At 47.7% G+C, this 14,482-nt stretch overlaps 1 protein-coding gene across 12 annotated transcripts in view; it reads right to left on the reverse strand.

Annotated features, from left to right (window-relative positions):
* Positions 1-14,482, reverse strand: part of PCNT (pericentrin) — a 110,823-nt gene that overhangs the window by 54,418 nt on the left and 41,923 nt on the right. For all 12 annotated transcript variants that reach the window (XM_053657586.1, XM_053657584.1, XM_053657582.1 and 9 more), the window contains 4 exons: positions 5,768-5,914; positions 3,243-3,394; positions 1,028-1,188; positions 579-817 (listed from right to left, as the gene is read on the reverse strand). In XM_053657586.1, coding sequence (XP_053513561.1) covers positions 579-817; positions 1,028-1,188; positions 3,243-3,394; positions 5,768-5,914 — 699 coding nt within the window. The remainder of the gene's footprint in view (positions 1-578; positions 818-1,027; positions 1,189-3,242; positions 3,395-5,767; positions 5,915-14,482) is intronic.

Raw genomic sequence — 14,482 nt, forward strand, 5'->3', positions numbered from 1 at the left:
GTTGGGGCGTGCACAAGTGGCAACTGATTGATGTTTCTCACATCAGTGCTTCTCTCTTTCTCCTCCACCTCCTCTCTCTTTAAAATCAATCAACATATCCTTTGGTGAGGATTTTTTTTTTTAAATGAAAGAAGAATAAAAATAGAAGTGGGCTAAATTATACATCATCTAAGTTAAGGATGCTGAGGTTTCATTTTTCATTCGCAGCAAGCCCACTACACCTCAAAAATGTTGGTTCAGAAGACTTCTCAAGGAGACCCTCGGAGGAAGATAGTGACCCTTCCAATGAGGGGGAAGAAAAGAAGGGTCTGAGCAGCAGAATCAACAGTTTCTAACCCCCAACACCAGGTGCAGGAAAGAATAGAAAGAGGCCAGGTCCACCCAGAGAATCAAAGCATTCACCTACACCCTATGGGGCTGGTGAGAATCAGAAACACTAATGCAGAAGGTCCACCGATCTATCCAACCTACTTATTCATTCACCCACTGTCCTGAGGCAGACACTAGTGCAGGGACCAGATGAGGCCACAGAGCAAAGAACGGGTGGCAAGCCTGACGCAGAGTGGGCCATGTTTCACCTGCTTGGAGGAGTCCAGGGCCATCTCCAGGAGGCTGTCCACTGCCAGGCCAAGGCTCCGGTACATGCTCCTGATGGGCTGCTCACACTCCAGTGTACTTTCTGGGCTCATGAAAAAACTTTCACGGATGTGGCTGCTGATCTCAGCCATGGAAGACACCTCAGTGCATTCAGTCAAAGTTTTATCCAGCTCTGTCAGGGTCACGTCAGGCCCAGGCCACATCTCATCCAGTGTTGGCACTACAGAGAGCAAACACAAAGGCCTGAACCACAACGAAACGTGCACAGTGACCTGACACAGGCGTCAGGAATGAGCATGCCCATGTTGATAGGGACAGCAACCCATTTCAGTAAGAAGTGGGCTCACTGGTGCTAGCAAGAGGGAGGAACAGCCCAGGGGATTTGTGGCACCTGGATCTTGGGGCTGCACATGGCCCATCCAGCTCTCACCTGCAGATGGGGACTGGCCCCCCAGCCTCGTGTTGGGCAGACTCTCATCCTCCAGGCAGAGCCCCACGCGCTCACTGATCCGGCTCTTCAGGATGATGGCAGCCTTCACTGTCTCTCCAAACAGGCCCAGCAGCCTCCGCAGGGTCTCCTGGAGAGCTGTCCTGGGAGGGGAAGCACAGTGGGTGGTGACTTTCAGCTGGGACCCCAGCTAGGTGGCTCTGCCACAGGAGCAGAGCAGACCTTGCTGCTAATGCTCATCTTTAAATTATCCTGGTATTATTCGTTCAGCGTGTTTCTCTGGAGTCGGCCTCCAGCCGACCAGCACAGGGCAAGGGCTTCATGTAGAACCATCCCCACAGTTGCTCTCTTCTCTGATGCACAAACCCCACCCGTCTCCATGGCACGGCCTCCCTGACCCTCAGGGCCCTGACTTTCATGAGTCATCTATTCACACCTGACACACAGTCCAGGTTCACCGTGGCTCTCCTGTGCCTCTCCCTGGGGCCACACATACTACGGAGGTCAGTGAGGTTTATTCTTCACAGGCCCAGGACTCAGCCTGCACCCTGTCTCCAAGCCGTACCCTTCCAGACCAGCCCATGCACCTGGTCTGTTGTGGTGACTCCACCTAGGATATAGCTGCAGGCAAACTGCTACAGCTGGCATACAGTTTGCCTGTAGCTATGGGGGGCCAAAGAGGGCAGGACAGGGGCTCAGCCACTCCCACCTGTTCACATGCGCACTCCCAACCAAGGGCCCCACACAGGTAGTGCTCTCAGCATGGGAGACAGCACTGAGCAAAACAGGCTGAGCCACACCTCCCAGAGCTAACACTCCCAGTGAGGGACACAGCAGGCACTGTGAGGAGAGATGAGGGGACAGTGGGCAGACTGCATGAACCACAAAAACCTTGGGGGGTGGGCGGCCTAACAGCTTCCTGGCTGCTACCCAGGGCCCTGGGGTTAAGGTTCAGGGAAAGGTAAGAGAATGACCACAAAGATGGTGGGTCAGGGAGGGCAAGTGTTGGCTCTACTCTGAGAGAAAAATGCCAAAAGGTTCCCTCAAAGCCGGCCCTGCCTCCTCCTCGCACCCTGTCCAGAGCATGCCAACCCCTGGTTCCTATGATGATCCCCCAAAATGCCAAACCCTAGTGGGTGTCCGGGCATCTACAGCTGCTGCTCGCCTGGCTGGACACACATCCAAACGCCTGCGGGTCGTTTGCCCTCTGCCATGTCCTTCCCGCATGCAGAGCTGCTGGCCACAGAGCCTGCTGCACTCCACTTGCAGCAGTGGCTTGGGGTGACCGAGGAGTCCACAGCAAACCACAGTTGCTGCAAACAAGTGCTAGAAAAGCATGCACATCTTCACAGAGAATTATGATGCTTTTGAAAGATAAAATGAGACCTGGTGGGGACCTGTTTAGTGAGAAAGACATGAATCCCATACTTCAAGCTCAGGAATAAGCCAAGCCGGCCTATCCCGCCCGGTGTCTCTTCACCCTTGAGGCCAATACAGGACAACCGGAGAAGACCCTGGGCAGAGACGAGTCGTTGGGCACAGCCTGGATGAAAGGGCCCAAGAAAAGGCCTGCCCACAAGCGGGACGCTGAGTAGCTGCTCAGACAGACAAAAATGAATTTCCTGACATCAGATGCAAATAAACAACTGAACAGTTCCAGAAGTACTCCAGACTAATATACAGAACAAGCATAACTAAAACTGAGACAAAATACAGGGGAAGTTCTGCAGATCACGAATGGTGCCTGCATCATAACACCAAATTTTGTAGGCAAAAATGTAAAGCTTTTTTTTTATGTGATCTTCCTCACATTCCCCCCTGAATTCCAAAATGGTTGGTATGCAGGTCTGGATGTTACTTTGTACTTACCTTAATGTTTAAAATCTTTTCATTTTTATTTACTTTTTAAATATCGTATTTATTTTTGGAGGGGAAGGGACGGAGAAAGAGAGGGAGAGAAACATCAATGTCTGGTTGCCTCTCCAACACCTCTTACCAGGGACCCGGCCCACACCCCAGGCACGTGCCCTGACTGGGAACCAAACCAGTGACCCTTTGGTTTGCAGGCTGGTATTCAATCCACTAAGCCATACCATCCAGGGCTAAAATCTTTTTAAATGGTAAGAATCGTGCAGCCAAGGGTCCCTTTCCCTAGACATCAATGTGTGCTTGGGGGTTGGCAGAGGAGGGTGCTGACCTCTCGCTGTGAGACAGGTCCACGTCGGACTTGAGCAGTGAGATGAGGTTCGTGCCTTCCTGGTTCTCCCTGTCCCGCCTTTGCTGTAATGTCTCCAGTTCCGAACGGCACTCTTCTATCTCACGCCTTAAGGATAAAATCTGGTCTTCCAGCTGTTGAAGAAAAATTGTTAAAGCTTTAGTTAAAATAATTTAGTTAAAAGTAAACTTCTATAAAGAGGTTTCATAACTTTCATCATCCAACTTAATAAAAATAAGACAAAAGACGAACAAGGCAGTGATTAGGGTGAAAAGTATTAACACAGTCTTTGCTCCATTACTCTCTGCCTACAGAAACGGAGTACATAGCCCTTCCAGCCTGCCAGCCCCTGAGGGAAAGAGAGGGGACAATTCATCAGAAATTATCCTCACAAATTAGTAACTCTAAACAAAATCTTTTTTCTGGTCACTCAGAATAAAAATCAGTTGCCAGACAAGTGAAGATCCATCTTACAAATTTCTTCTAAAAACAAAAAGTCAGTGACTGCAGTGTCTCAGTGGGCTGGGTGGGTAGGCAACACCAGTTACCATGGGCTCCCAGATCACCTGAGAAGCTTAAAGAATATGTGTCTTCCAGCAACGCAGCAACCTGAGTCCCTGAGCTCATCGCCAACAGCAGCAACTTCTCGGTTTTGGTCCAGTTGACTGACAAGAACATGGATGTCCTCCCCACGGAGCATGAAAGAACAGAGGATGCAGGAGACCATGCACATGCCCAGCGGGGCCACCCGCCCCCCAGTCCCACCTCTCTGGAGGACAACCAGACAACCCAAAGCTACAAGGAACCAACGAGCTGACATGTCATGGCCTCGGCCAGGATGGGTCAGAAGGAGCCACAGCAGGTGGAGAAGCAGTACAGGGACAGCGCCATACTGCCATGGATGTCTCTTCTTTGTGGAGTGAAGAAAATGAACAAGAAAACATCAGTGCAGGATCCATAAGTAACGTTAGAAAATACAAACAGAAAACACAAGCCTCAGGAAGAAGTGTGTAACTTTGAAGCCAATTTATTGCAGGCAAGAACTGCAAACTAAACACAGTTTCAATGCTTGCAGGGAAATGAAAATAGAACTAGGATTCTATAAACCATTAGTTATGTCGAACAGACACATAGTAGCTGGAAAAATTAAAGATGGAATAAATAGAGAATTGTAAGTTTCAAGATGGCAAAAAATGACCCAAGAATGAAGAGATCCAGAAGATGAACCATGTCCATCAAATGCCACCAGCACATGAACCTGCATGTCCAGACCATTCAAGGCTGGGCTATGGCCCAAGCTGTTGAAGTGTGGACAGTGAATACTGGTCAGTGGATGGCGGACACCTAGAGCCTCACTGCACTGAGCCCCGTATCCATGACTTTCAGGTCAGCTACACCCATGACTGGTGCCAGGGCACACAGGACACCACGATGGCTAGTTCCACTCAGAAAGCCTGTGGGACAGCAGACTCTTCTCAGCCTGTTCTGCTCCCTTCCTTTGCCAAAACACATGGTAGGTGGGAGAAGATCCTAACATACGACCAAGAGGAAGCGAAGGGCAAATAAACATCTTAACAAAAATGACCAGAAAAATTAAAGAAGAGCAATCATTATATTAAATTTTAAATTGTTACTGTTACATCTGCCCAACCTCCAGGGAGACATGATCTTGTTAACTATACTGTATCTAACCCCCACCTTGTCTTCTTCCACCTGTATGTCATCTACCTCACATTCCCTCCTGAATTCCAAATGCATAAAAAGAATTGCACACAGTTATTCTCTGGAGTATTTGAGAGCTTACTTCCGGCATGCCATCAGGTGGCTCAAAGGATTTCTTTTAAAATTCTCTATGGCCCTGGCCAGTGTGGCTCAGCTGGTTGGAGCATCATTCCATAGACCAAAAGGTCGTGGGTTTGATTTCCAGTCAGGGCACATACCCAGGTTGTGGGTTCAATCCCCGGTTGGGGTGTGTAAGAGAAGGCAACCAATTGAAGTTTCCCTCTCTGTCTCTATCTCTCAGCGATGAAAATATGTCCCTGGATGAGAATAAAATCATAAATTAGAAGTGAAGCAAAAGCTCTCCACAGGTTTGAACAGTTCTTACAGGAACACGAATCCAGAGGAATACTCAGCCTCAGAAAGGAAGGGCATTCCGACACTGGCTGCAAAATGGATGAACCTTCGGGACATCCTCAGTGAAACGAGCCAGTCACGAAAGGACGCACACTGTATGATTTCACATCTCAAACTCGTACAGACAGGAAGCAGATGGTTAAGTGCCGAGGACTGGGGGAGGGGGACAGGGAGTGTTTAATAGGGACAGAGTTTCCGTTTGGGAAGATGGTAAAATTCTGGAAATGGACAGTGGCAATGGCTGCACAACAGTGTTAATGTGTTACTGCCCCCAAACTGTACATTTAAAAATGGTCAGAATGGAAATGTTCATGTTATGCACGTTTTTACCACATACACAGAAGGTAAGAAGCAAAGGCACCTCTACGCACCTGCAGAATTTGCTTGCTCTTCTCCTGTAGCTGCAGAGACAGGGACTCCGTCTCCTTCTGGTGAAGAGACTGTGCCTGCTCACACTCCAGTCTGTGTCTCTCCTTTGTTTCATGCAAAGCAGCTTTCTTTTCACGTTCAAATTCACCCTGTACAAAAACATGATTAAGAACAAAAAAATGACATTAAGGTACAAAATAATGCTTGTTTCATTTCTCTGCTGTTCACAAGAACTTAATTCATTCCACAAACATGTACTGAAACATTCACTGCTGTGCCAAAAAAGGGGGGGATCAAAAGGGCCAAGGTCACTACCCACAGCGAACACGCACTTCCCAAATGGTCACATTAAGAAATTCTCTATCAAGAGGGCATCATGACCATCAAAACCCAAAACATTTAGAAACCTAAGTTCCTTTGTTTTTAAAAAATAAATGCTGTTTCTTCTTAAATTTAAAAAGATGTTTAAATAAAGTTCACCTAACAAATTAAACTGTGTTAATGAAATGAAATAAGCTTTTTCTTTATTCAAAAAAACTACAGAGGTAGCACTTTCAGAACTATAGTACACCCCTCCACAAAAGCACTCTTGGGAACACTGGCAAAAACATCAAAATCAACTTTTCCAGGGCTCTGGAAATTAGGAAAGGCCCACAATAACCTACAGTGTTTATTGTAAACTGCTGGGGAGCACTCTGTGTGGTTTCGGAGACTGCAGCCCCTCGAGAGCAGACTCTCAAAGGGGCTAGTAAGTCTCCCTGGAAAACCAGGTAACGTAGGAGGGAGACATGACCCGACTGTAACGCCAAGGGTTCCTGTGGGAATCGGGCCTGATAAATACATTGTATCCTTTGAAGCTTGCTCTGCTTTGCTTTGTGTGGCTCTGTAGATATAAACCAGATGTTTAAGTTCAAGGCATAAGGAGTAAACTCCTCATCTCATGAAATACGTCTTACAGACCTTCTGGCATCAACACGACTAACAGACCCTGACCTATGACACATCTCTGTGTTCCTTCAATTGTTATCTGTAGCTAATACCTGTTTTTGTATGACTACAGCCTTTCTGACATTGACTGATGGACTATGCATGTATGCTGCATACATCTACACATACCATTCCCAATAAGAGCCATGAGACGGGCTCGGGGCATTCCGCACTAGAGGGAATCGCCCCCCTTTCCCACCGGAACAACGAGATTGTGTCTGAGATGATTTCTTTCTCATCTGCAGTGGCAGAGCTCCCCTGGACCGAGTTCCGCCCACAGCAAACAAAGGCTGGGTATCCACCAGAGCAGCAAGCTTTGGGGCATTAGAACCCACCCTAATCCCATCACTTCAACCTCAGGGACAGTCTGAAAGCAGCAGCCCAGAAGCCATTGGGGGAGGTTAGAGCTCCCCCATAGGGCCACCCAACAACTGCCAGGAACTGGCCTGTCCTGGAACTCACCGAAATGCTCCACTCTCAGAGCTGTTCTTCATTTGACCTGAGGCAGAGCACACTCTGTGTCAACAATGCTATCCTCAAGCTATTTGTCACAACCAGCAGCAACTACTTAACATCACATGGCCTGAGGCTATGGCAACAGTTGGTGCTAAAAGAAGCTGACCAAAAATCTAAAAGGAAACACTAGAAAATGGATGTCAACAGGGGGCTTTAAAAAGCTCCAACACACAGCTGGGAACTTAGAAGGCATGAGCATGTGCAGGGCTGTGCGCATGCCCAGAGAGACCTGAAAAGACACTGAGCCCTCACCTCCCCCTCGCCCTGCAGCTCTGCACAAGCGGGAGTGAAAGCCGAGGCAGCACTGCTAACTGCCAGTCAGAGCCCTGACAGCGTGGTCCAACTAAACACCTCACAACAAAGAGAAGTTACAGAAGAAACCAGAGAGACAGTCTGGAGCTGAAAGGTGGAACTGCTGAAATGAAAACTTCACTAGAGGAGCTCAACAGCAGATGTGAGTGGGCAGAAGAAGCAGTGAACAGGAAGGCACGTCAGCTGGGGGAAGAGAAAAAGAATGAAGAAAAGTAAGCAAAGCCTTAAAGGTGTGTGGGGCAGCATCAAAGACCCATACGCACACAACAGGCATCCCAGAAGAGAGGAGAAAGCCAACAGGGCAGAAAGAATACTCAAAAATAAAAGGGCAAGATCTTCACAAATTTGATGAAAAAAAAGAATCTACACATATAAGCTCAATGAATTCCAAGTAGAATGAACTCAGGGATACCCACACCTTGATACATCATAAGCAAACTGCTGAAAGAGACAAAGTCTTGAAGCAGCAACAGGGAAGCAACTCAACACAAGGGACCCTCAGAACAGCCAGCTGGCTCTCATCACACACCAGAGGTCAAGAGGCAGGGAGATGACATGGTCAAAATGCTGAAAGGAAAAGACTATCAACCAAGACTTCTGTACCCAGAAAACTCGTTTCAAAATGAGGGAGAAATTAAGATACTCCTAGATAAATTGGAACTAGCAGAATTCATCACTAGTGGACATGCTCTGAAAGAAACAGTAGAAGTTCTTCAGGCTAAAATGAAGGGACACTGGACAGTAACTTGAATCCACATGAAGAATTAGGAGGTAACTATACAGGTAAATATAAAAGACAAAATAAGTGTAGTTTTTGTCAGTAATTCTTTTTCCTCCTATCTGATTTAAAAGACAACTACATAAAGCAATAAGCATAAAATGCATACAGATGTACTTTGTACAACAACATTAACACAAAGGAGGGAGGAATGAATGAAGCTATATAAGCCGAATGATTTTGTAAACTACTAACCTTAAGTTAGTATTAATATGAACTACAATGTTACAACAAGATGTTCATTGTAACACCTAGGGTAGGGGTTTCAAACTCATTTATACAGAGGCTGGGGGCAGAGGCAGGGGAGTGCATCAGTCTCCCGACTGCTGAATGCAACTTTAGGACTGTGTAAATGTAACTACTCCCTAACAGTTAAGTGAGAGCTGGGCACTGCCGCCAGGTAGAAACAAGGTGCCCAAGATGCTGGGTGGATAAAACAAGGTGGAGGGCTGGATTCGCCTGAGGGCCTTGTGTTTGCCACCTGTGCCCTAGGGCAAGCACTAAGCAAATAACTCAACACTACTAAAAATATAAACATCAAGAAAACTCGATCCCTGTCTGATGTGGCTTCATGGATTGAGCACCGGCCTGTGAACTAAAAGGTCACCAGTTCGATTCCTAGTCAGGGCACATGCCTGGGCTACAGGCCAGGTCCCTGATTGGCGGTGTGTGAAAGACAACTGTTAGATGTTTTTCTCATACATCGATGTTTCTCTCCCTCTCTTTCTCCCTCCCTCCCACCTCCCTTCCCCTCTCTCTAAAAATAAATAAATAAAATCTTTAAAGATTTTTTAAAAGAAGGCAGTAATGAAAGATTAGAGGGAAAAAGAGACATTCAGATATACAGAAAGCAAACAGCAAGTGCTGACAAATGCTATAACATATATGAACCTAAAAAACATTATGCTAAGTGAAAAAAAAAACACCAAACACAAAAAGGCATATATTATAGGATTCATTTTCTACCCAATGTCCAAGAAAGGCAGTCCACAGAGAGTAGGTCTGTGGTTGCCAGGGGCCAGGAGAGAGGAGAGACTGCTCATGGGTGGGGAGTGACACAGATGTCCTGGAATTGGACAGCAGTCATAGCTGCACAACTTGGTGAATATACTAAAAGCCACTGAAATAAATAATTGTGATTTTTATGATGTGATTACATCTCAATAAAGCTGTCATTAAAAAACAAAACGAACCTACAGTAAAAGTCATCACGAGAAATAAAGGTCTCACACCCATGTCCTTCTGTGAAAACAGTTCATTAACACAAGAGGAGCCTTGCTCTGGCTGGTGCGGATCGGTGCATTGGAGCGTCGTCCTGTAGACTGAAAGGTCACGGTTTCGTCCTAGGTTGGGGTGCATGTGCGGCGGGGCGGGGAGGCAGCTAACTGATGTTCCTCTCCTCTGCCTCCTCCTTCCCTTTCCCTCTCTAAGCATCTCAGGTGAGGATTAAAAATTAAAAAAAAAATAAAAAAAGAAGAGCCTTGATGTGCCTGATGCTGAGTCACCAAAGCAAGACAATAAACTTTCTCAGATTTAAAACATTTGACAATTCCTTAGCAGAAAAGGTATGCTAACCAACCAATTTAAATATAAAAATAAATTTTAAAAGTTGCCTATGAAAATCTGTTTCTAAGACAATGAAAAGTTTGTTTTAATTTTGTGTATCAAAATTAACTGAGAGTAAAATTTTCTTCCTTACTTCACATACATAAAAGAAGACTAATAAAACAGATCACTGCTAACCCAGCACTGGCTCAGACTGGCAGGCTGGCAGCGCGGTCTCCTGACCACAGAGCCACAGATGCTCCTCTCCTCTTCCAGCCCAGCCCAGAGAGCTACGCCCGGTGCTTCCAACTGCAGAGGCACCAGGGCTCCCTGCTTGAATGAGGCAGAGAAGGTGGACACCGAGCTCTGGCCTTACAAACAGACACGTGTTGACTCTGGAGACCACCCTACCCCACACATTTCCACGGTGATGACACACAGGGAAGGCAGGCTATTGCTCACAAAAACCTGTGAGTCACTGTCGGCTCTGGGTTCCCGCCTCAACGACAATGTTCAGAAAACTGGGCCTGCCCGGCAAACCACTAAAATTATACCATTTGTGACTTAACACAGTCATTGCTATAAACGTTTTCTCCTGAAACAGAGTTAATTCCAATCCTTTAAAAAGAAGGGTTCAAGCACAGTTTCTGAGTTATAAAACTGCCAAGTCTGCAAAGTGCTTTATCGTCTCATTCACACCGCACGACAGGCCACCCACAGCTGGAAAGGACACTGCAGTCCTGAGAGTGACCGGGTTCGACCACAGACACCAGTGAACAGGAGCACAAAACCCCAGCACCAGCAGACCCCACAGATCGCAGGGCCAAAGCCGAAGGACAGGAGCCACGTCCCTTTCCCCAAAGAGACCTTATCTGAAATATTTCCACCCTCTGTGAGGGTCACTGGAAAACCTAAGAAAACACAAATTCCCAAGAAAAGGCCAACTTTCCAGGACATGCCAGATCATGATCCACAGTCCAGCTGAAAACTGAGTCACAGTGGGCCAGCTCTCTGCAACCCCAAGCTCTGGCATGGGCGCTGGGGCACTTCCCTCGGCACCTTCAGCGAGTGGGTCCCGACGGCAAACCTGTGTGCTCACTGCCACCCACCAAATGCTCTGGTTAAGAGGCAGGGGCTGCATTCATGGTTCTTGGGAAACCCTTTTGAGCCACAGATCATGTTCTTGAGGCAAAAAAAATTTCATAGTAGCCTAATATATAAAACAGAGAAAGGCAGCCTTCTGTTTGAGGTTAGGGTCTCCACAAGTCCCTGGCTGAGAAAGACAAAAAAACCAAAGAACCAACCGCCGATGATGTCAAGCTCCTTCCTCGTATGCCCCCAACTCGGAGCAGCAGTTCCTATGGGCAGCTGGAAGCTAAGCGTGTCACTCATTTTTAACCTTCACTTCGTCTCAGGAGGACTTTAAGGCAGTTGACAGACACACACAGTCTAACAGGACAGCACAAATCAGGCAGACAAGAAGCAGACTCAGAGCATCTGTTGCAACTGTCCGCCTGTGAGAAGTAATGGGGACGCTGTGCCTGTCCTGCCCAGGGCGCCCCCAGGCCTGGAGCAAAATCCTGGCAGAAGTGCCCATGACAGAGGCCAAGAGCAGGTGTGGCAGTGTCCTGTGGTGGAACACCCACGGCAGACGCGCAGGATCCTGGCGAGGCTGTTTCGAGGGTGAGGGAGGGTGGCCAAGGTGCACTCAGGAGAGGCTGCAGGCAGCACCCAGTGAGCCACCTCGAAGGCCCAGTACCCTGGGATGGCTTTGGACATCGGGCAAAAGGGCAGGTCTTTAGGCCAGCCCCACCCCCCAACATGACTGGACAGGATCAAAGAAGGTTTGACCCACAGGATTACCCATCAGACCCCTTTTATAGACAATCATTTCCAGTTCCAGACTTGCATAAAATTCTGTTTAATCTGCCATATTCTAGGTAACACCAATATAAGAGGGAGATGTTTATTACAAATTATTGTTAGGTTTTTCTAAAAACCCACAGAACTATAAGGAAAATGTCATATGTATATATTATATGTGTGTGTATGTATAAAATTAAAACACAATAGATATGCCTGGAGAAGAAAAAATAAGTAGCACTGCGCAAAGAACACCAACACAGTAATAAAAATAAATGCAAATGATAATGAATTAGAGACATTCAAAGTCTATCTAAACTGACCACAGGCTCTCTTAAAGTTTTCAAAAACCGTTATACAAATAAATGTTCAGTTTCTTTGTTTTTACCAAGAAGAGATGAAACTGCCTTGAGCAATCAGTGCTGGCCACACTGTGGCTTCCTTCTCTCCAGACCCCAGGTGGCAGTACCACCCCAGGCAGAGTCCTTCCCGGAGGCACACCTCTGAGAAAGGGAAACCGAGCTGACTTTTGTCAGAGCACTTTTCTCCCCACCACTGCAAAGGGAGGGAGCCTGGACAGTGACCCAGTCGCCTCGCACACACATGTCAAATAACTCTTATGATACGTGACACTGCTCTTCTAACAGGTGCAAAGATATTTGTGACCCACGTGAAACCTGTTCACAGAGGAAGAACAGCAAGTCCCTGCTATTTTGGGGACAATGACTCTGTCATCCCAAGAAATGCCCAGAAAGGCTTTACGTAGTATCTGTTTGCGTTGAGCCTGAGGGAAGACCACAGGAGGAACAAGCCACCACCTACAAGTGTTCACACCAAGTCACAGACCAGAATCAGGTTTACGGGAGTCAGGGAAGACGTCAGCCATCACCCCAGGAAGCAATCAACACAGACCCAGTGCAAACAGGACCCTGTGTGGTCCTGATGTGAACAACCAGAGGAGGAGACTGCAGCGGGGGCTGGATATGGAGTGAAATTAAGAACCAACCTAACTGTTTAGGTAAGAATGAATCAAAAAAAGACCTTACTTTTCAGATACTGAAAACACATGACATCAGAATTTGCTAAATAACAAGGGGTAGGGGTGCTGATGCACTATGATTGCCACGCACTACACTGGGTAGCCAAGTCTTATCGAACTGCTCTACTTCTGCGTGTGCTGAGATTTTCTCCAATAAAAGGTTAAAATAAAATGGGGGCAGGAGCAGCACATTCCGCACATCCATAAGCCACTGTTTCCTTTTCCTTTTTTCTAAAAAAAGAATTTACTTATTGATCTTTAGACAGAAGGGAGGGAAAGGAGAGGGAGAGAAAACACAATGTGTGTCTGCCTCTCGCACGTGCCCCCACGGGGGGGACTTGGCCCACAACGCAGGCACGTGCCCTCGCTGGGAAAGGAACTGATGACCCTTTGGCTCCCAGGCTGGTGCTCAGTCGTCTGAGCCACACCAGGCAGGGCAGCACCACTGTTTCCTTTTGTGAAACCATCTTGTCAAAAAGGTCACTCACTTCAGAATATCTAACCCTCGCTACCTTAGTAGCAGAGTAAAGGGAGAATGTCCTTGCACTGGTACAACAACTATAAAAATACTCTTCCAAAGTCCTGGGAGCACCAGACAATAGTGTAACACAAGTACACCCTGTTAAGCAAAGAACATAAATGACACTGTTCCCAAATGTGTAAGGCTCTTCACGTTACAAAGGGATAAAATGGGAGGACTGCGGCAGCGGCAGCTCACACTCCTCAGCGGGAAGGTGTTGGCAGGTGAGCACCATGAAAGGGAAAGGACAGACGCTGAGACGCGTTCGGCGTGTCGGCAGGTTTCAGAACAGTGCCTTAGGAGAGGGGCACAGCGGTCCACACTCGGGTGCCAACCCCCCCAGACACTCCCTGGAGCCTGATCTGCCAACCACAGCTGTGCGGTGGAACTACAGGGCTGCCACGCAGGTGGGTTCCAGCCCCTTGGACAGTGGGGAAGAGTGCGCACCTTATGCAGGAGCCCACGGAAGCTGCCAGAACCCCGCTGACACGTGCCGTTCACCAGAGCGACTGAATAGTGAAGGTGCTGACAGGTCGATGACTTGTCCATCTCACAACCTCCACTCGTTCTCCCTTTAGTGAAGCAGCTTCCTGTGGGGTGGATGCCACCTGACCCTCTGTGATGGCCCTTCAGGACAGCAACTCAAGGAGCTGGGGGACACTCAGAGGGCTGAAGGGACAGTGAGGGGACCTGAGTGAGCTAGGGGGACACTGACAGTGCAGACGGGATGCCGAAAGGACACTAGGAGGACTGAAGGGGCTGAGGGGACACTGAGGGGACACCGGGAGGGCTGAGAAGGCTGAGGGGATGCAGGGTGTCCACCCTCCATGGATGCAGTCTGAGTAGGAGAATGCTGTGAAGAGAAGACAAGTGATCCTGATTCAGGACCACTTACAGAGTCCAAGGAGCAAATGTCAAGAAAAAATGCCTACTCCCAAACTTTCCCATCAAAAAAGAGGGATAAGTCTCATTTTTAGGCTTCCCTTAATTTCTGTAATCTCTTCTAATTCTCATCTGGCAACTTTCATGTGAAGAAACAGTTTCAGAAATCAGTCGACACGTACTCACACCTCAGAGCTCTGCTAACCCAGGAAACCCAGGCGAATGCCAGGGCCTGGTTTGATGGTTACAAGACAGACATCAGCATGCCTCCCCCC

Source organism: Artibeus jamaicensis, unplaced genomic scaffold (assembly GCF_021234435.1).
Source record: "Artibeus jamaicensis isolate MK-2021 breed Jamaican fruit bat unplaced genomic scaffold, CSHL_Jam_final scaffold_474, whole genome shotgun sequence".
NCBI lineage: Eukaryota > Metazoa > Chordata > Mammalia > Chiroptera > Phyllostomidae > Artibeus > Artibeus jamaicensis.